The sequence below is a fragment of the Manis pentadactyla genome, chromosome 10 (assembly GCF_030020395.1).
Source record: "Manis pentadactyla isolate mManPen7 chromosome 10, mManPen7.hap1, whole genome shotgun sequence".
NCBI classification, from domain to species: Eukaryota; Metazoa; Chordata; class Mammalia; order Pholidota; family Manidae; genus Manis; species Manis pentadactyla.
Window position 1 is genome coordinate 5,858,013 of NC_080028.1, and position 21,216 is coordinate 5,879,228.

Below are 21,216 nucleotides of genomic sequence, written 5' to 3' on the forward strand. Positions count from 1 at the left end.
GCAGCTTTCAGAGACCAAAGGTCACCCTGAGCTTGCCATTTCAGGATGAAGGTCTTTTTTTCAATCTCCACCTCCTCTTCTTTTCCCTGGAGGGTGAGTGGAGCAGAGATGAAATTCTATGTTGATTAAATAGCACATTCACTGGCTCCATAAGGAGGTGCTATTTCAGCTGAGACGGGAAGAATGAGTCGGAATTAATGAGGTGGGAGGAGGGGGGCAAGAGCTCTCAGGCAGAAGGAACAGCACCTGAAAAACCCGTGAGGCACAGGTGACACGATGCCCTCCACGAGCTGCAGGCCAGCATGGCGGGACCCCTAGGAGGAGGCCGGAGAGGTCGGCAGGGCCGGACCACGCAGGGCCTTGGAGGTCCTGTGAAGGGCTGGGTTTTTATTCCTGAGCACTAGGTAACCACAAAAGATTTCAGGTAGGAATCTGATACAACTGGATTTGCACTCGGGTAGGTGAATGCAAAACAGGCCTGACCTATCAGAGGGTTGGGTTAGGAATGTTCACATGACACAGGCCTGAGAGAACCACTGAGACTCAGGCTCCCTTCTCCAATGGGACTGGATCCCTGGGAGGTTATAGGCTGGAGCTGTTGCAGCTATTTTATCACTACAAGGGGATAGCCTATCAGAGAGTGAAACCAATGCACAAAAGGGACAAGACAGAAAACCTGGAAACTGCTGATGGTGTTTGTGCCCCTTGATTGAGCCGGACCTAAAGCCCATATGAACTCCTTTGTTATGTATTATGCAGTAGTTCTGGTTGTAGTAACAAAATACCACAGACTGGGTAGCTTAAACAACAAAAATTTATTTTCTAGAAGCTAGAAAGCCCAAGATCAAGGTGCCATTTGGTCCCTGGTGGGAGTTCTTCTCTGGGCTTCCCACTAGGTCCTCATTTGGCAGAAAGAGAGAGTGCTCTGATATCTATTCCCATTTAAGGGCCCCAGCCTTATCAGATTAGGACCCCACCATTCCGATATCATCTAAAAACTTTTATCACCTCCTCACAGGCCCTAGCTCCAAATATAGTCACAATGGGGGTCAGGGCTTCAACATATGAATTTGGAGGGCAACAGTCCATAACATCGTGTGAGCCAGTTTGAGTCGGATTTATAGTCCCTTGGAGGGGATGAACTGCAGACTGATACAGAGAGGGAGGGAGATGGAGCTGTCAGAGGTGATAGATGCACTTTCAGCTAGTGCAACATGTGGTTTGCCCATAATAAAATAATTACTTTAAGTATGATATTCACTATCTATATAGGCATAAGATTATAAGGTATGATAAATAACATAGTCATTAGTGTTGATCAGTTCTGTGAAATAGATAATTCTTACTTAATTATAATATTGTTATGTACTGAATTATTAACAGTGAGGCCCTGCTATCCCTGCCTACCTACTACTGCCTGAGGTGTGCCTGTTCTGTGGCCCACAGGATGCATGGAGCCTCATGGAAGTTACAGGGTAGGTTGCAGAAGATACGTGTGGGAACCAGAGGCCGAGGGGCCCTGCTCTAGATTACGGAGAGAAGTCTGAATGCTTCTACTGCAACGGTTTTATTCCCCCCTGTGTGGTATAAATCCACAGTTTTTTCATTTATATTTTAACAATATCTCTTCTTATTGTGAAATAAACCTTTTCAGGAGCAATACATTTTTTTAAGTCCACATTTAATTTAAAATTAAGTTCTGAAGTTCCATTTATCAAAGTTGATTATCAAATTGAAATTTCCACAAAATGTTGAATTTGACCTTTCTCTTTGGGGGGGTATGGGGGAGTGGGAGGGTGGGAGATAGGGGAGTGGGGGTGGGTTGGGGGCGTAGGGGGTGGAGGGGCGGGGACAAAGACACATCACTAATCACAAACCTACCCAGATAACACAATTCTGATTATTCAAAAGCAGCATATCTATTTCCAATACTTCCTCATTAAGAAGACTGAGTCCAAAAATGAGTTAACACGTGCAATTGCAGAAATGAGTCGACATTTATAATCTGAAATCATGACTCTTCGTTTAGATCAGATGCCTTTTTCACTCATTTTTCTAATTCCAAGTTTTCTTGTGTTCTTATGAAAAGCAGTCTTCACTGCTAATGTGTTCCCTCCGCTGGCTGAGCAATTCTTCCACAGTGGATGCCAATTTGTATCACAATCATCAGAGGGTTCCATTTTTTTTCCATCCAATTCATGGAATCAAAACTAAACTTTTGGAAGTTCCTTCTGTTCAAAGTGGAAAACTGACATTATTACAAATGCTACTCAGCTAAATTCAGTTAAGAAGTTGAACACTGCAGGCATTTTGTGTGTGTGTGATAATACAAAGTTTGATGGGCTCAGCATAGAGGGGCAAACATTGTTACTAAATTAAGAGACCCACCCAGAAGAAATGCACTTGAAATTGGATATGCTTAATAATTTCATCCAGACAAGCTGTAAAATTATGCCAATTGGAAATTATAATTGTCAAAAATTTACAACTTTTTTTTGTAATTGGAGTACCTGAACTGCAAAAGTTTTTGTGAGAAAGCTCGTGTGAGATTAAGAAAAGTACTTGAGCGTGGCAGTAACATGTTCTTTTCTCTGTGCTTCCCTCACCAACCACAGTTTGAGCACAGTTTACTTACTCCTGGCATTGAGTAAATCCTCTATTACTGGTGCCTTTTGATTAAATTCAGCTTAAAACTTTCAATCGAAATATTCAGCACCTGAAGCACCAAAAAAAAAACCCTTTAGCCTTTGGGCTTTTCGAAATTACAGTTAGTGCAGAGTTGCAAACAGGAAGACAATGAAAATCATCCCTATGGAAGCAAAGCAAGTTGGAAAATTAGAATGGTCAAAGAATTATGTTTAAAATTCTGTGACTGCACTTCCAACCTTTGCAATACCTCAACTTATAAGAAAAACCTCTGTTTTACTTGAGTAACTTTCCACTCTGAATCCAAACATATGGAAATCGATAAGGTCCAGACTCCGTAGCACCTCAATTTGGTGTAGCGTCCCAAAAAAGCAGAGATCCCCTCCCACCCCCGGGGAGCCTCAAAGGACGTCGGTGCTAGAGCTGCAGCTCGACCACCCCACGTCTCCGGTTACGACCGCGTGGGCACGGCAGGGCCTCGCTCCCGGCATCCCCCGGGGCAGCCACGGGGTGAGAGAGAAAACACCGCCCCTCCCGGGGCGCGTGCGCACACGCCGGCAGCGCCAAGGCGCACACGCGCCGCTCGCCCGCGCCCCCACCGCGCAGCCCCGCGCGCTCGCGCACGCAGCCCACGCCGGCCGCTTAGTCCCGCTGCCCAAGCTTCGCGCCTCGGCGGCGAGCGGGCGGGCGGCGGAGGGCGGGGCGCGGGCGCCCCCGAGTGGGGCGGTGCCGGCGGGCACGCCGTGGAGGAGGGCGGGGCCCGCGGGCTGCGGCGGCGTGGGACTCGGCGCTGGCGGAGGCGCCATGGAGGCTGACGCGGGGCCGGAGCGCCGGCCTGCAGAGCGCCGCGACCCGGGGTCGGCGCCGTGCCCGGATCCCGAGGAGGGCGAGCGGGCCCGGGCCGAGTTCTCTGCGCTGCACGGCCCGGCGCTGCGCGCGTCGGGGGTTCCCGAGCGGTACTGGGGCCGCCTCCTGCACAAGCTGGAACACGAGGTGCCGGGCGCCGCGGGGAGGGCGAGACTCTGGGAGGGAGGAGGGGATAGAGAGAGGCCCTTGGAAAGCAACAGGGAAGCTGGGGTGCGGGTCCTTGAGGCGCGCAGCCCCAGCCGGGTCCCCGCGGCCCTGCGCGCGCCGGGGTGGACAGCTCCGGACCCTTCTCCCGGGAAGGGTGTGGTCTGCGGGTGGCCCCTGGCCGAGGACCGAGGGTGGCCTCTTGGACGACACGTGCTGATGAGGATGGGAGGGTGTCTGGGGGGTTGGCCGTGTGCAGAAATAGAGAAAGCGCGTTCCAAGGCAGGAGAAGCCTGTGCCCAGGTGGCCAGGCCTCAGTGAGACCGCAGGAGGTGTGTGCGCCCGGGAGGTGAGGGCGGCATGGATGGTTGAGGCCGGAGAAGTGGGCAGAGGATTGATGGTGAAAAGCCGCGAATGCCGTGATCACCGACTTAGACTTTGCCTCCCTGGCAATGTGGGGACCTTCTAGAACTTGGGCCTAAGACTGGCAGCAAGAGCCCTGTACCTATGGCCTTGATCCTGCCAGCACCTGGGGCTGTGCCAGGGCCACAGTGGGAACTGGTACCCGAGTGAGCTTTGGCCCCTGTTGTGTGCCAGACCCCTGAGCAGAGTTCTCCACACACCTGATCCCACAGAGCCATCAGTCCCATTATACAGTTGAACTTACTGAGGCCCAGCAAGAGAAAGTGACTCTCCCAAGACAAGCCAGACTTCAGAGCTGGAAACTGGCTTTCAGCCACCGCCTCTCTCAGGAAGAATAGGTGTCCCAAGAGTTTGTGTGGCTTTAACTGTTGGGGTCATAGAATTCTTCCAGGTTTCATCATCTGATTTGAGCTTCGGATCACCCTCATTTTACAGATTTAAAGAAAACCAAGGCTGTGTGGATGGGAAAGGAATCTAAAGGAAAATGTGAAGGGCACATGTGCTCGCAGGTTCTCTTTTTGTGGTGACAGCTCCCTTTCTGCTCACTGTCCTGCTCTAGCCCAGACCTCAAGGGTCTGACCGGGGCCTGGCTGAGGGTGGGCCCTGGATTTGGGTGCTTGACTCAGGTGCTGAAGCCAGAGCACATTCCCAGGCCAGCTTGGAGGGCCTTCCTCTCGGCTGGAGCCAGGCTCTTCAAGGGCTACCTCCTGGGGCCAAGACAGATGAAGTAGGATGGGCGATAAGGGGGAACCCCAGAGCCTGGAGGGGTGTCCCCTGAGCCTGGCTGCTGAACAAAACCCACCCTCTAATCCCATTTCTCTGTCTGTAACATTAGGTTGGGCCAGGTACCTTCCTGCTCAAAACACATAGTTGCTGTAAAAAAGATAAAATGTCAGTGGCATTCAGTAACTACCTTTCTTTTGTAATAGTGACCTTCCTTCCCCTGTGTGATTTTGCCCTCGATTCTGCCAGCGCTTCCTGAGGACTTGCCCTTGTTCCAGGCCTGTGCTGGGCAGGAGGGGACCCCAGGAGTTTGTTAGGGCAAGAGGCCCTGGGTGAAAGGAGGAAGCCCAGCCAGCCCCCGCGGGCAGCAAACATCACCCATCTGAGAATTCGGGGACCGCGCAACAGCCCCAGCTCCCACGGTCTTGGAGATTGGGTGGGAACGCATGGCTTAACTTCAACTAGCACCCGGCACATTGTGGGCAGTCGCCAGTGTCTTATCCCCTCTGTCTTGGCCATGTTGCTCTGCCAAGGAGCAGCCAGTGTTTTTCCGTGACCCTCCCTTGCCATTAGAGGTTATGGGCAGAGCTGTGAGTCACCGTGTTACCCAAACCCTCAGCCACTGTTGTGAGGAGCCTGCTGCTGCTATGGCCCAGGTGAGGGGGGAGACACCTGCCAGCAGGAACGGGGCACCTTCAGCCTCACCCAGGGCCGGTGACCCTGGAGCCCTGCCTCAGAAGAAAGCAGTTCCCCCAGAAAGGATGGGGAGTGTTTTTAAGTAAATTTCAACTCTTCCCGTGTTCAGGAACTTCCCAGCTGCCAAACTATTCCCTTCATTACCTCGTTAGAAGCTCTGCTGTCCCACCACGAAGGGGTCGTGGTCAGCCCTGTTTCACAGCTGTGAGAAGCCAGGCCCTCTAAGTGCAGGCCTTATGCTGCCCCCACATATCCCTTTCCCTGTTAGATTTGGGGATGAGGGCTGTCGGGATGGCGTAGGTGTGAGTTCCAGCCCTCTGAGCCACTCTCCTGATCTTTAAACTGGCAGGGGTACCGGAGAGCCCAACCTGAGGCTCCATCCCAGAAAGCACCTGAGCCTCTGGTATCCACCACTCTGCACCCTTCGCCCCCAGCTTCTCTGACCTACGCCTTCCTCTTGCATCTCCCCTGCCTGGGGTCCCTTCACCCTTACCCCTTAGCCACATGTTCAATCTTTACGGTTTTTCCTGCTTTCCTCTGATTATGTTTCCATTAAGTCTTCCCAGCCCCTCCAAGCCCCTGCACCATTAGTCTGGGCCCCTCGAATGGCCTGCCCTTCCTTCACTCTGCCACTCGGCCTTCAGCCCCTGGCAAGATCACGGGTGCTCATCTGCACCCCCAAGTGCCCATCCCGTGCCCAGCACACAAAAGCTCCTGTGCCTGAGTAGATAACTGGCTTCCAACTGCTGGGGTGAATTTTCCTTCTGTTTTTTATAGAATCATGAGAAATAGGTTTTGGAGGGGAGCTGACCTTTGTTGAGTCCCTGCTATGTGTCAGGAATTTTCTGTTTTACTGATTTACCACTGGAAGATGTATGATACCCCTTCCCGGGGTAGAGACGAGTCCCAGAAGTGTGACGATGCTAACAGGTGCTTGCAAAGGCTTTGCCCAGCTGAAGTTCTAAACTCTTTCTGTGCATCAGTCATTTAATTCAACAGCCCTGTGATGTAGGTACTGATATTCCCATTGTGTGGATTGGGAAACTGAGGCACAGAGTGGGCCGGTGACTTGTTCAGTCACATAGCCCAGCACCAGAACCTGCCCCTTGCCGACTTGTGGCAGACACACAGTGCATGAGTGTGGCTGGGTGGGGGCCAGCCTGGCTCTAGGGCACACAGGAGCTGCACATGCCCAGCAGTTGCCCTTCACCAGGGAAACTCCTGGACCAATGTCCTTCTCTTCCTGCCCATCCAGGCTGGGACCTCAGGAGACTAACTACAGGCCACACTTTTGTAGGCCTGGACTGCTGCTTGTGTGGGCTGGCATGCTGGCCCTTGGGCACCTGTTTCCTTGTGTGTTGCCCCAACTGTCTGGTGTTGGACTGGTCCTTCTAGTGAGAGAGAAACTGGGGTGCAGTCCCTGGCCTCCAAGGTTCTGACTCTGCTGACAACTTCCAGTGTTGCCAGAGCCACCCCCTCTGCCTCTTGGGCCTCGTTTTCCCTGTAAGGCAGGGGGCCAGGCTATACAACTGGGGCACACACACATGCAGCCCCTCCTCCAGCGTGGGTGCCACAGGGTGGAGTCGTAGCGGGGCAGGTTGGATCCCGGTTCTGGCTGCTGTCTCTAGGTGCCTCGGTTTCCCCACCTGTAAGGTGGGTAGTAAGGCAATAAATAGGTCCTTCTTCTCCGAAGGAGTTTAGTTTGTCCTTGAGGCCTGGGTGTGGTGCCCACTGCAGCCTTTGCTGAAGCAGAAGTCCAGGGCTGTGGTGAGCAGGGGGCCCGGGAGCGGGAGGGACCTTGCCAGCACCCCCTGCTGTGCCCCCCAGGTGTTTGACGCCGGGGAGATGTTCGGAATTATGCAGGTGGAAGAAGTGGAGGACGACAGTGAGGACGAGGCGGCTCGGGGAGGGCGCGACAAGAAGCCCAACCCTGGCGGCGGGCTCTGCTGCAAGGTCATCGTGACCAATGAGAATGGGCTCCGAGCGGCCGACCCCAACAGGTAGGAGCCGCACGCAGCCTGCTGGGGACCACTGCTTCCAGCTGGGCCCCAGGGTCGTGTCAGCCCCGACCCCGCTGACATCCCCGTGGTGGGAGTCCGAGTGTCCGTGCCGTCCGAGAGCAGCCTCCCCAGCGTGCACTCACCCGGCGTGGCAGTCCCACGATGGAGGTGTGATGAGGGAACAGGGGAAGGACTTGCCCGAAGTCACCCAGCTGGTTGGGCCCAGGGCAGTCTTACTCAGGAGCCCCAGCTTTCCCGAGGACCCTGGGCCTGTCCCTGGTCCTGCTGAATCGCAATTCTGCGCAGAGCCCGGGAAACTGTATTGAAGAGGTCCTCGTGGGATTTGTGTCCAGCCTCACCCTCAGGCAAAGGTGCAAGGCCCGGAGCAGGCCTGGGCCCTGCCCAGAGCCATAGGAGACACGGACAGAGCTGAGAGAGGACCCCAGCCTCCCACCTCCCAGAGGCCAGGAGGGGCTGTCCTCAGCCAGGAGAGGCCTGCAGGCCCCTCGGCCAGACCTTGTTGGAACACTGAGGAAACGGGCCGGCCTCAGAGGGTGCCCTGTGCCCACAGCTGTTCAGGAAGGGCCTCGCTGCCTGCAGAGCTCTCACAGCCTCCCACCAGCCCTGGGGTGGGAGTGGCCACACAGGTCATTTCTGCAGCCAGTCCATCCACCCACGTGCTCTCTGACCCAGAAACCTGCCAGCCTGCCACTGCTCTAAGTTCAGTGCCACCAGCTTTCCTAGGCACCTGTGCTGCCTCTGGGGCCCAGGAACAGGTGACTCAGGCACAGTGGCCTCCTCGAGCTCACTGCCTCCTTGCACCCTTCACACATCACCAGGCCCCGCTTGGGGGGAGCTGGGTGGAGTCCCAGGTTTGGAGCCCTGGGCACTGATCTCCGCTCCACCAGCCCTCCTGTTCCCGGGCCCTTCTCCCTCCAGCTCTTTGTGAGTCTGCTCTGCGGCTCTGATTGCCAGGCCCCCTCATGTGCATCTGCCCATGCTCAGCCCTGGGCGTTCCCCATGAAGGCCTGGCCCTTGGACTGCTTCACACAGTCATGAACTCTAAGCACAGGGGCAGAGTAAACCTTCATTTGTTTGGGGATATACAAACAAAAATAAACACAAAGTAAACAGTTACCAGCTTGCCCCCAGCCTAAGAACTGCAGCACCTGCTGTCCCTTGCATGGAGGCGAGGGCCGCTCGCCCGTCGGGAAAAACACTCCCACCTATACGTTTGGAGCCTCCTGGTCCAGCAGGGCTCTGGATGGGGTCTGGGCAGCCCTGCCCTGTGGAGCGGGAGGGCAGGCCTGGCCTGCCCTCAGGCCTGCAGTGGGAACACTTCGTCGTCCACCACAGCCCCGCCGCAGGAGCTGTGTGGTTGGCCCACCTGGGCTCCTCCAGGGACACTGGAACGTGTGGGCTGCAGGTGTCCGTACACGTGGGGACTTGAGGCCTCTTCCCACAGGAAGCACCCAGACATCCTGGGCATGCATGAGCTCGCTCCACGTGAGGCTCCTTTGCACATGTTCCAGGCCTACAGGTAGCAAGGTGGGGAGCACGGGTTTGTGCTCCAGCAGTTCAAAATCCACTGCAGACACGTACTATTACTGTGATTAATAGTCACTAGGTACACAAGTACTTGGTATGCAGCCAGAATGTTGTAGGTGTTATTTGATGCTCATATCATCCCAGTGATAGGAGAGAGCCTGCTGCCTTGTTTTAGCAGCTGAGAGAGAAGTTGCCCAGGGCCACACAGTGAGCAGCGCAGAGTCGGGCTCCCCACCCATGCCTGGGGTGCTGGGGAGACCACCTCAGGTTGGGCACAGGTTTCAGGTCGCAGCGCCAGGCCTCATCTGCCTCCTCAGGTCCTGCTGGCCCCCTCCCCACCCTGCCCTTCCCGCCGTGCCTGCATGGCAGCCTCACTCGGCATGGCCTGTGCCTGCAGCATCTACCTCATCGACCACGCCTGGACGTGCCGGGTGGAGCATGCCCGCCAACAGCTGCAGCAGGTGCCGGGGCTGCTGCACCGCATGGCCAACCTCATGGGCATCGAGTTCCACGGCGAGCTGCCCAGTGCTGAGGCCGTGGACCTGGTGCTGGAGGAGATGTGGAAGTTCAACCAGACCTACCAGCTGGCCCGTGGGGTAGGTGGGCCGCCAGCCCCCGGGGAAGCGGAGGGCAGACCCGAACACAGGGCTTCACACTCCACGCTGGCAGGGGGCAGCCCAGGAGAGCCCCAACCCCACCTGGGGGCCTTTGCCCCACAAGTGAGCAACCCCTCTTCTCCTGGGGCCCGTAGAATCCTCCCTCCCTCCCTGTGATGCCACCGTGGGCCTGATACCCTTTGCCTTGGGCCAGCCAGTGCCAAGGCCCCAGGGGTCCACATGGCCTTTGAGCCCATAGACTTGGGCCCAGTGACTCTGCTGCCTCTTCCTGGCACCTTCTGGTTCTGTCACCCTCCTAAAGCCCTCCGTAGTTCCCGGCCACCTTCGGGAGAAGAGGTGAGCCCCTCTAGCACACATCGGGCTTTCATCACCTGCCCCTGCCCCCCCGACCTCCACAGACTCATTCTCCTCTCCAGCCCTCACCACTTCTAGTTTGGGAAAAGACAAAAGTCGTTTCTCATGGTCTCAGCCTAGATGTTGCCTCCTCCAGCGATCTTTCCTAAACTCAAAGCCTCTCTCCCCCTGCCACACATACAAAATCAAACACATCCATGTAGCTGCTAGGCTGAGTGCCTGCTTCCACCTTCCAGCACATACATGACCACACTGCAGTCTGTGGCCTGTGGCCTGTGACGTGGTCTGACGGCAGGGCCGCTGTCCCAGAGACCTGGGATTAGAGGGACTGGAGGTGCATGTGATGGGTGCTCCAGGTTCGGAGGGTTGGGTGTAAATAGGTGAGTGGGTGGTGTTTGGATGTGGAGGTGGGTGGAAGGTGTGTGGATGGAGGGGATAGATGGACAGACCATGCACGAGGGTTGCTGCATGTTCTTCCCTGCAGACAGCTGAGGAGAAAGTGCCAGTGTGGTATGTCATGGACGAGTTTGGCTCGCGCATCCAGCACGCAGATGTGCCCAGCTTTGCCACTGCACCCTTCTTCTACATGCCCCAGCACGTGGCCTACACGCTGCTGTGGCCCCTGAGGGACCTGGACACGGGTGGTAAGTCAGATACCCGCCCACCCTGAAGGCTGGGCCTGGGCCTCGGTTTCCTACCGCACCCCCCCCAATGGGCACGTGTCTTGGTGCAGAGGAGGTGACCCGGGACTTTGCCTATGGAGAAGCAGACCCTCTGATCCGGAAGTGCAGGCTGCTGCCCTGGGCCCCTGCCGACATGCTGGACCTGAGCTCCTCCACCCCCGAGCCACCCGGCGAGCACTACCAGGTGTGACCCTCTGCCTCTGACCCCTGGGCCCGTTGCCTGGTGGCTTCTGGAACATTCTGCATCCTGTCAACAAAGGGTATTGAATGCCAGCTGACTACTGCAAGAGATGGAGGGAGTTGGAAGCATCTGGGAGATGGGGGCTCAGAGCCCAGGGAGTGAGCGTGAACTGCCCGTGACCCCACAGCCTGGGTGCCAGTCCCGAGCTCAGACCCCAGGGTGCCTGATGCTGGGAACTGTCCCTTCAGAGTGTTGGGTGTCGGTGGGGGAGCTGGTGGTCCAGGCTTCTTTCCCCCATTTTCAGGGGGGGCAGGGGGAGGTGTAATGGGCCGTGCAGCTTGGCTATGAGCTCTGGCTCAGTACTGTTTCCTCACATGACACCTCCCGCACCAGGATGTAGAGACACCATGCAAGCACTGGATGGTACACTTCCCAGCACGCGGTAGGCTGCCATAGGTAGTCGTCAGTAGTGTTAGTATTGTGGACAACACAGGTGCTTCAGTCCACAGGCAGCCTCTCCATCAGGGCCCCAAAAGCCCCCCGTGGCCCACTCACAAGAGCTGGGCCGGTGGGGAGAGTGAACCAGCATGGGGGCTGGGGCAGGGGAAGACGTGGAGCCTGTAGGGACACAGCTGCTGCCAGAACCACGCAGGTCTGGGCGGGGGTTACCACTCCAGCCCCTCTCTCCTCTCCTCTGCTCTCTGAACTGCCATAGCTTCCTGTTGGCTGGTGACCAGTTAGCCTGTGCTTAGCATTTACAACAGGCATGCTCTGTTGTGATCCTTACAACAGTTAGGATTTACAGTCCTATTTTTATCTTTATTTTACTGAGGATGAGGTAACTAAGGCACAGAGAGGTTAAGTAATTTGCCAAAGGTCACACAGCTGGTGGTAGAGCTGGAATCCACCAGGGGGACCTGACAGCTTGTGGCAGCTTGTGTTGAGGCTTCCCTGCAGCCTCTGGCATCAGTTGCTCACTGAGTTCCTCGAGGCAGGGGACTGTGGAAAGGCACAAACAAGTTAGGTCAGATGACAGCAGGAAGTGCCTCATGATGCCTGCTGTCTGTGGTGCTGTGATCACAGAGGCTGGGCCATAGCGGTGGTCCTGCTGGCACTTTCCTCGTGATTTTGCCCAGTGGAGCCATGATTGGCCTGTACCCATGCCAAAAATTCAGTGCTCGTATTTCTTGATTCAGAGGTGTGTTTCAGCACCTCAGAGCGCCTGCACTTAGTAGGTACTTAGTGAACAGGTAGGTGAATGCAGAGGGGTCAGGGCTTAGGAGTGGCTTAGGGACAAAGACTTCCAGGTCTTCAAGTTGTTTATTGCAGGAATGTGAATTAAAATTAGTCTTTTTTTCTTGGGGTGCCCTCTGCTGGCCAGGAAGAGGGCGGAGATAGGAGCCAAGCAAGCACTGGTGGTCCGGCCGGCCGTTTGCCCCGCCTGGATCAGGCCTGTGCTCCGGGCCCTGGGGCTGCCTGCATTAGGTAGCTGTTACCAGCAAACAGATCACTCCAAAACGTGGCAGCTTAAACAGCAAAGATTTATTATCTCACACCTTTTGGAGCAGCAGTACGGGGATGGCTCAGCTGGGTGCTTGTGGCTTGGGATCCCATGCGGTGCCGTCAGCCAGGGCCACATCATCTGACGCTGGAGGGGCCGAGCACCTGCATCTGCGTGGCCCACTCACGCCTGGCGAAGGGGTGCTGGCTCTTGGCAGGAGGCCTCAGTGCGTCCTCCGTGGGCCTCTCCACAGCAGGGGGAACTGAGTGTCCCCACAGTGTGGTGGCTAACTTCTCTTAGAGCAGGTGTTCTGAAGGCAGGGAAGGGGGCGCACACGCTGTTACACTTGATCTGTTAGAGTGGCTCATTCAGCCCAGCGCGCACTCAGGGGAGGTGAACTAACTCTGCCTTTCGAAGGGAGTGTGACAGTTTGTGGGCCTGTATTAAACCACCACGCTAAGCTTGGAGCAGTTTGGGGGCTCCCTGGGACAAGGAAGCCCCTCCCAGGACAGGCTGGGCACTTCGGCCGCCTGTGACCTGGAGGTAGTGTTGAGAAGATTTAGAACAATATTTACATTATTCTTTTGATACAAAACAGGTTATTAGGCACCTGAATGTGGGGGGAGGGCTCTGCGAGCCTGGGGCCTGGGTGTGTCCCCCCAGATCATTAAACCCCAGTGTGCCAGTTGGGAGAGGCCTGTGTTCAGTTGCTCCATCTCTTGAAGGCCTGTTTAACCCCTGGTGTTTTCCTCCTAGGCCATTTTGGAGGAAAACAAGGAGAAGCTGCCACTCGCCATCCACCCAGTGGTGTACCCCAGCGACCACATCTTCAAGTGTGTTGCCCTTTCTCAGCTTGTGCTGAGACTCCTCACACCCCACAGTCCCTGAGACCCTGGAACAGGGCCTGGCATGGGGAGCACTCGGGAACCCCACTGTCTGCCAGCACCGTGGCAGTGACAGGAATGCCAGGGTACAGTCCTAGGACGACCGGGAGAAGGCTGCGGACAGTGAGGGGTGTGCTCACCCCATGCTGGAGTGGAGACACAGCCTGGCCTGCCCGCACACGCCCCTCTTGAAAGCAGGAGCCTGGGCTGGCCGCGAGCATGCTGGGCACCGAGCACAGGAGCTGGGGCTGCTCTCAGGTGTCTGCGGTGTAGGCTGGCAGGTTATGTAAGGCCAGCAGGCAAGCTCAGGCTGGACCCTGGGTAGAAACAGATGCTCCGTTTTACAGATGGGGAGCAGAGGTGCTGAGCTTTACCCGCCAGATGTGGAGCCAGCTCAGAGGCGGGGCCCAGCCCAGCCAGGGGCAGGCTGGCTTCTGCCTCCAGGGAAGCCCCCAGCACTGGCTGCCCAGACCTGGTCCAGCCAGAAGCAGGCAGAATGCTCCAGTCTGCCCATTCTGCCAGGTCCTGGGCTCTATTCCCCACTGGCCCTCTGCCTGCCTTCCTCTCCTGAGGCCATTGCCCTGACCCAGGCAGCCCAGGGGCTCTTCCTGAGGCCCTCTGCCCAGCATCCCTCTGCCCCCCAGGCCCAGAGGCCTCACTGAGGCCGGCTGAGCCTTGCCTTCCTGCTCCAGCCACAGACTACGCACTTCACGCTGGCCCCACTCAGTGGGGCCGGCTCGCCTCTTTCCTTGGAGCGCTGGCCCAGGCTGAGCCACCCTCCTGCCTTCACACTTGGGCCTGTCACTTTAAACGTGTGGTCGTCTCCACCTGCCCCAGCATGCCTGGGCCGGGCAGGGCAGGCAGCAGAGAGCACCAGTGCGGAACGACGCCTCGTCTGGGGCACTTGTCCTGGCCACATGCTCACCTGCAGACACCCAGAATGCCAGCTTCCTTTTCTGCGGGCAGAGTTCTTGATGTGTCTTCGGGACCAGTAATGTCAGCCCATCCTCCATTAGCGCCTGGGAGGAAAGAAACTGTTTGGTAAACACTGAGGTTGTCCTGTCTCATCCTCGCAAGTGTGACGTGGCCCTGTGGTTCCATGTCACAGATGGGGAACCCGGGGTCAGAAGGCTCCAGGTGGCCCCATCACTCAGCAGGCACAGGCTGGGGTTGTCCGACTTGAGGAGCCAGGGCTGCAGAGTTGGACTTAACTCGTCCTCGACCTCTTAGCCAGTGGGGAGCAGCTGAGACCCGGGAGCATGGCAGCCAGCTCAGCTCGGCCTCCCCTGCAGGGTCTACACGGACATCCAGCAGGTGCTCAGCCACCTCACCCACCCGCGCTTCACCTTCACCCAGAACGAAGCGGACGCCGACATCCTCTATAACTTCTCTCACTTCAAGGACTACAGGTGAGCCGCCTCCCCGCCTGGGGCTCCCGAGGCCGGCCCCAGAGGCCCTGGCCCCCCTGAGCTGGCTGCAGCCGCCTCGGCCCTGCAGGAAGCTCAGCCAGGAACGGCCCCAAGTGCTGCTGAACCAGTTCCCCTGTGAGAGCCTTCTGACAGTGAAGGACTGCCTGGCCTCCATCGCGCGCCGGGCGGGGCGTCCCGAGGGCCCGGCCTGGCTGCCCCGGACCTTCAACCTGCGCACCGAGCTGCCCCAGCTCGTCAGCTACTTCCAGCAGCGGGAGAGGCGGTAAGGGCCCCCGCGCACCAGAGCTGCGCAGCCGAGACACCCGTGTTCATCTCGAGCCTGTCCTCACCTAGCCCAGTCTGCTGCTCGGCTGAGAACCCACTATGTGCAGGCTGCGGTGCTGGTAGCTCTGGGCTCTGAGCATTCCAAGCTGCCCAGGGGCCTCCACCCCACTGCTCGGGTCATCCTTCCACCAGAGTACAGCTCCTCACTCCCCAAGCTCCAGTCTCTAAACATCTCTGGGACACCAGGGGAGGCTGGGTGCCCCTCCTGTAGCCACGGACCTGGGGAGACGGTGCCTGGGCGGGTGGACACAAGCCCAGCCTAGCCGGCCCCTGTGCCCCCAGGGGCGAGGACAACCACTGGATCTGCAAGCCCTGGAACCTGGCCCGCAGCCTGGACACCCACATCACCAGGAGCCTGCACAGCATCATCCGGCACCGCGAGAGCACCCCCAAGGTAGGCCCTCGGCCCCAAGTGGGACGCCTGCTCGGCGCATGGGTTGGCCACCAGAGAGCAGCAGGGGACTCAGGTGTGAGGACCTGTGCATGTGGGCCTCAGCTTTGGCAGGTACTTGGGGTCACTCGGCTCACAGGAGTCTCCCAAGCCCTCCACAGCCCTTTCCTGCTGCCCTTGCCAAAGGAAGGGGCTGTGTGACGGTCCCGGTAAGAGGAGGGGGGCTCGATCAGCTGTCCTAGGTGTGTCTGACCTCACAGTCCCACATGCTGACCACGTATGACCACCCGGCAGGAGTGAGTGTCCAGGCCAGGACAGGGAGCCCCTCAGGGACATGGGGCATATCAGAGGAGCATCAGCAGTAGCTGTAGGACTCAGGGACACCATTGAGATTCCAGCCAGTGGGGATGGGCAATTGGAATTAGGGCTGAGAATTTGTATTCAGTTTTCAAAACTGGTGCGATCTTTTCTTTCAATTTAAAGTAAAGTTGAAGATAAAGAGCCTGAAGGATTGGCAAAGGCAGAGAAGGAGCAAAGTATGGGGTGCAGATCCATGGACACCAAGGCAGGGACCTAGGCTACAGGAGAACACCTCTCCAGGATGCGAGCCCACCGCCAGGGGAGCCGGGTGCGGACAGGGCGAGGTCAGAGCCTCTGTCCTGGCCCGGGTGAGGTGAGAGTGCCTGAGAGCCTGTGTCTGTCTCCCAGGTTGTGTCCAAATACATTGAAAGTCCTGTCTTGTTCCTTCGTGAAGACGTGGGGAGTGTCAAGTTCGATGTCCGCTATATCGTGCTTCTGCGGTCTGTGAAGCCCCTGAGGGTGTTCGTATATGACGTGTTCTGGCTGCGGTTCTCCAACCGGTAACTGGGGAGATGGGCAGGGTGGGTCCCCACTTCCTTGGATCAAAACTCTGCCCAGGGGCTCCTGCACCACCCACCAGGGGCACTGACGCGGGAGCTGGCACCTGGCCCAGGGCTCCAAGTACCTGCCCTGCCTGGACTCGGCCACGTACAGGACCCACTCTAGTATCTCTCCGCTCACCCTGCAGCCCCTTTGCGCTCAACGACCTGGATGACTATGAGAAACATTTCACCGTCATGAACTATGACCCAGAAGTGGTACTGAAGCAGGTAGGGCCTGGGGGGGCCTGGGGAGTGGGTTCACAGGGAGGCCGGCCAGCGTGAGCCTGGGCCCCACACCCACTGGCTTGTCTTCTGGGCAGGCTGCGTAGTTGGTCAGAAGGGCTGTGGTCTGGTACCTGTCAAACAGCGCCCCCTGTGGCCCTGTGGGGTGCGCACTCTGTTGGAGGTCACGGGAACCACAGCCTCCCCAGGTCCTGGGGCAAGTAGGAGCGTCTGCTGAGCACAAGGACAGACAGGGTTGGGGAGGCGCAGGTGTGTGTCACACGGCCCCGGGCGACCCTGCCTGGACCCCGGGCCCTGTGTTCCCTGCACTATTGGGCTCCTCGAGCAAAGGGGAATCGGGGTAAAGCTCCTCTTATGCTGAGGGCCCCAAACCCCAGCCAGCCAGCTGCGTGCCCGGGACTGGGAGGCCCAGCTGAGGCAGAGGCAGAGGTGGGCTCTGGGTGGCAGAAGAAAACGGGAGAACTAGGCCGCCCCATGTGTCACCCCTGAAGTGCCCTCCGGCCTGGTGGCAGGCTGGTGGCAGGCCGCGGCCCTGCAGGTGAGCTGCTCTCCTGCAGGCGATTGTCCTTCCCAGGTGGCTCTCGGTTCTTTTCAGCTGAGAACGTCCCTAACCAACTCAAAGGATTGTTTTCCATATTTGTATTTTTGTATCGGGGTGCCTTACTGAACAAACCCTACCACAGCTTTTTCTGAGCACCACTTTTCAGCCGTCGTCACCACTAAGGGAGCTGCGGGCGCCGTTGCTCACTCGGTACCAGATGTCTGGGTCAGCTCTGGTTTCTCCCTGGTGATAGGCGTGCCAGGCTGAATACACCACACCCGTACCTAGGAAGTCCCCTCAGGAGGCGCCTAGAGAGAGAGTGGCCGTGCCGTGCGCGCGCCCCACAGGGCTGGTTTCCCTGCCCCTCCTTATCCTGGGCTGTGCTGGAGGCCGGTTCCCAGTACTCCCTGCCCCCTCTGGGGCCCCAGGACATGGTTGGAAGTCGTCTCTGTGGGCCTTCCCCCTAACTTACTGTGTCATTCCAAATGTCATGTTTTCCCTGGAAGCTCCCACGTGTAGGGACCCATGTCAGGCAGGGTGGGAATGTGGGGCTTCACAGGGAGCCCATGCTGGCCTGTCCTGGGAAAGAGCTGAGCCATGCGCAGGTATGTTCTGGGTGAAGTATTGCTGTCCTCAAGCACTGTGAGCTGAGCCGTGCAGACGCGGGCGCGAGCTCTGCCTCCAGTGCCCTGCTCGGAGGTGTGGACGGGCACCAGCAGCCCAAGCCCCGAGCCCAGCATCTCACGTACAGCCTCTGAGCAGCCCTGCAGAGTCGGCTGAGCAGGGAACCTTGTAGAGGAAGACGCTGAGGCCCCTAGAGGTAGATCTTGTCCAGAGTCACCCAGAGAGCGCCAAGCTCGTACCCCAGCTCCTGCCTCCCGTGTGCCCTGAGAGGTTGAGGTAGCAGCTTTCCCCTCCCCCGCCAGCCTCCGATCTCCCTGCCCGGCCTCGGAGGTCTCCCTGCAGAGCACAAAGGGCCCTTTGTCATAGGTGCACTACGATGAGTTCATCCCCGAGTTCGAGAAGCAACACCCACAATTTCCGTGGAGGAGCGTCCAGGTGAGTCCCGAGCAAAGCTTCCCTCGTGGGTGAGCACTGGCCGGCTGGGGGTCTCCTCTGGGTGGTCCTCCTCCCACCAAGGCGGCGGGTGCCAAGACCCTTCCTCCCACTCTGGCGCATGTGGGGTGATACGCAGGGCTCCTCGGGTAAGCCGGAGGGGCATTCGGGGCATGCCTGGAATAGCCAGACAGTGGCAGGCCCTGCCTGTCCCAGGAGAAGCCAAGCAGAGGGCAGGGCAAGGGCACGGCTGGAGACGCATGCTCGCCTCCACGTCCTGGAGTGCTGCTCTGCGTGCCTCGGTCACGGGGCACCATGGGGGCTCGGAGGGCGCCAGGAGGGAGGGAGCAGGTGGGGGACAGAGGTGGCTGCTGCCAGGTCTGGAGACGTGGAGGGTGTAGGAGGTGACTTGGGCCATTTGGGAGCTGGGATTTAGGAAGGGGCAGCCAGCTGCATATCGAGAGGCTGCTCTGGGGGCTGACACCAGTGTCAGAGCCGCACAGGCCCCTGACCCTGCCTCCCCTGGTCCCCAGGCTGAAATCTTCCGGGCCTTCACAGAGCTATTCCAGGTGGCGTGTGCCAAGCCGCCACCCATGGGCCTCTGTGACTATCCCTCATCTCGAGCCGTGTATGCCATCGACCTCATGCTGAAGTGGGACAATGGTCCAGATGGTGAGGAGGCTCCCCCATAACCCAGCCTGTCCCCCATTACCCGAAGTCCATCACCCAGCCCTCCTAACACCCACTCCCGGGGGACAGGGAGAGGTACCGTTGTTGCTCGGTCCTGCTGAGCGCTGCCCAGGCTGCCCCTTGCCTCAAGTTAGTGGGGAGAGCTGGGTTCTGGGGGATTCGCCATTCAGGGGTGACAGCCTGCAGGGCAGAGCACAGACGGAAGGGTGGGCAGGCTGCCGGGGCATCGGGAGAGAGCTCCCAAGGGCTGGGCCTGTGTGTGACAGGCAGAGGGAGCAGGCGGCCCGGGCTGGGCCACCGGTGGTTCCAGGGTGACCAGGCTGGCCCACCCCTGCCCGCTCTGCATCTCTGCTTCCTCTGTTGGACTAAATCTGACGTCTGAGCTGGGTGTGGTGGCTCCCAAGACTCCCGGGGCCTCCCCTTAAGGAGCAGGCTCTGGACCTGGCGCCTTGGAAGCCAGGAGAGCGGAATTCCAGGCCCTGCTCACCAGCCCGCCCTCCCAGGAGTAAGAGGCCCTGTGCTTTGTGCCGTCAGGGAAGCGAGTGATGCAGCCACAGATCCTCGAGGTGAACTTCAACCCGGACTGCGAGCGAGCCTGCAGGTACCACCCGACCTTCTTCAATGACGTCTTCAGCACCCTGTACCTGGACGAGCCCAGCAACTGCCATGTCACCCGCCTCATCTAGGCGCTCACCCGCCCCCCCACTTGTGCGCTCGGGTGGATTCCAGCCTTAGCCTCTGTGGACTTCCCCCCTGCCCCCAACCCCCTCTGGACACAGCCTGGCCTGTGAGCCGCTGCCCAGCTCAGGGTCCTCCTCCCCCTGTAGGTCGGTAGCCTCAGTGCCCCCAGGCCTGAGTGCCAGGCTCCATCCACACTTCGCTCACCACCATCCGCACAGTGATTGGTCTCAGCTCAGCTAAGGGCTTTATTCCAGAGAGTATGGTTCTTGGGCTGCCATGCTTCCCAGGGTGTTAGCCAAAGAAGGGCTCTGGGGAGCCTGGCGAGGCGACCTCAGAAGCAGGGTTCTCTGGGCATGGCTGTGGGAGCCCAACATCGACATGGCCAGGCTGGCTTTTCCTGCGCTTCCGTGAGGGCACTGTGGCTCCTCACAGTGTCAGGCCACACTCCACCCCGGGGCCCTGAGTGACAGGTGCCCCCAGAACACCCTGGGGAACCAGCTACCAGACCCAGCCTTCTTGCCCAACAAGCTTGACCAGACTCTTCACCAGCACCCTTCCAGGAAGCTCCAGGCAGGAAGGCCACAGTGGTTGCTGTGGCTTTTCCACTTGGCAAGGACGGGCCATCCTGGGGCCCAGCGGCCCCCCTGCTCACCGGCACTGCAGTGGCTCCCCTCATCTGAGTTTGGCTGGGACACTCTGGCTTGGGAGCTCAGGGACAAGTGTGGGCAGCAGAGTACCAGGCAGCAGATGCTGAGAAAGATGATTCCAGAAGAACATTATACCGGATGGCATCACCCACCGGAGTCTAGCGTCCAAGTGTCGGATTTTTTGTTATTGTTTCATTCGTGGGAGAAAAATATAAAGTTCTCTTAATTTTGTTTGAAATTTGGAGTCAGATGCCAGCATATGTGTGGCTGCAGTGTGCCTGGGCCCAGCTAATGGGAAGATGGGCAGGCTCCGAGGGGGTGCTGCCTCTCAAGGCTACCTGTGTATGTGCTAGGGTTGGGGGGGTCCTTTTTTCATTTTGGAGCCAAGATTCCTGCAGCAAAACAGGACTTGATGGTGCCTCCCACCTGTGTCAGTGTCCGTCCGTCCCCTTAACCAGAACCTCAGCCGCAGCTGGAGAGCGCCCCTGCCCCGAAGGCCAGACCTCATCTCTGGTGCCCTCTGCAGGCGGGCTGCTGGCGTCCTATTCTCGCCCCAACCTGATTTGTGTTCCTACAATAAGTAAGCCTTTGTTTCTGCCTCCTCTTCTCTTTGGAGGCCCTGGAACCACAGGCCTGGCACGGTGTGTCGGCGGTTTTCCTTGCTGGTTGTTGAAGAAAACCAAAATAAAGACGTGTGCTTTGCGAAACCGAAGAAACAAAAAGTAAGATGGTGTTTAGGCCCGTCGGAGTCCTTCCTGGCCGCTGACACAAAGTGCCGTAAACAGGGCGGCTTACTCAACAAGCATCTTTCTGACAGTGTTAGGGGCTGGGGTGTCTCCCGAGATCAGGGGGCTGGTGGGTTTGGGGTCTGGCGAGGGCAGTGAGGCCCCTCTCCCTGGTTCTGGCAGCATCCTTTCTGTGTCCAGGCAGGATGCTCTGGGGGGTCTCAAGGTGCTGTTCCCATCATGGGGCGCCACCTCCTGCCACCATCACATCGGGTCAGGAGTCAACATATGAACTTGGGGGACACTGGGATCATAGTTC

General features: G+C 58.1%; 1 protein-coding gene and 1 long non-coding RNA gene across 4 annotated transcripts; one reads left to right on the forward strand and one right to left on the reverse strand.

The window, feature by feature from the left end:
• Positions 1-3,246: 3,246 nt before the first annotated feature.
• TTLL12 (tubulin tyrosine ligase like 12) lies at positions 3,247-20,410 on the forward strand. Of its 3 annotated transcripts, XM_036931448.2 has the most exons (14): positions 3,257-3,639; positions 7,327-7,499; positions 9,445-9,643; positions 10,503-10,662; positions 10,752-10,885; positions 13,140-13,216; positions 14,560-14,676; positions 14,765-14,959; positions 15,304-15,415; positions 16,121-16,272; positions 16,461-16,542; positions 18,089-18,157; positions 18,688-18,826; positions 19,379-20,410. In XM_036931448.2, exons 1-14 carry the CDS (start codon positions 3,451-3,453, stop codon positions 19,528-19,530), a joined length of 1,950 nt encoding a protein of 649 aa, XP_036787343.2. In that variant the 5' UTR covers positions 3,257-3,450; the 3' UTR covers positions 19,531-20,410. The 3 variants fall into 3 exon arrangements, 2 of the variants coding, with proteins under 2 accessions (XP_036787343.2, XP_057342282.1); XR_005033756.2 differs by lacking the exon at positions 19,379-20,410 and having other exon boundaries at positions 3,247-3,639; positions 18,025-18,157; XM_057486299.1 differs by lacking the exon at positions 3,257-3,639 and having other exon boundaries at positions 7,365-7,499; positions 9,365-9,643.
• Positions 12,558-14,303, reverse strand: LOC130678919 (uncharacterized). The gene is made up of 3 exons (XR_008991876.1): positions 14,193-14,303; positions 13,408-13,584; positions 12,558-12,693 (listed from the first exon to the last, which is right to left on the reverse strand). It is a non-coding gene; the product is annotated as an uncharacterized LOC130678919 (long non-coding RNA).
• Positions 20,411-21,216: the final 806 nt, after the last annotated feature.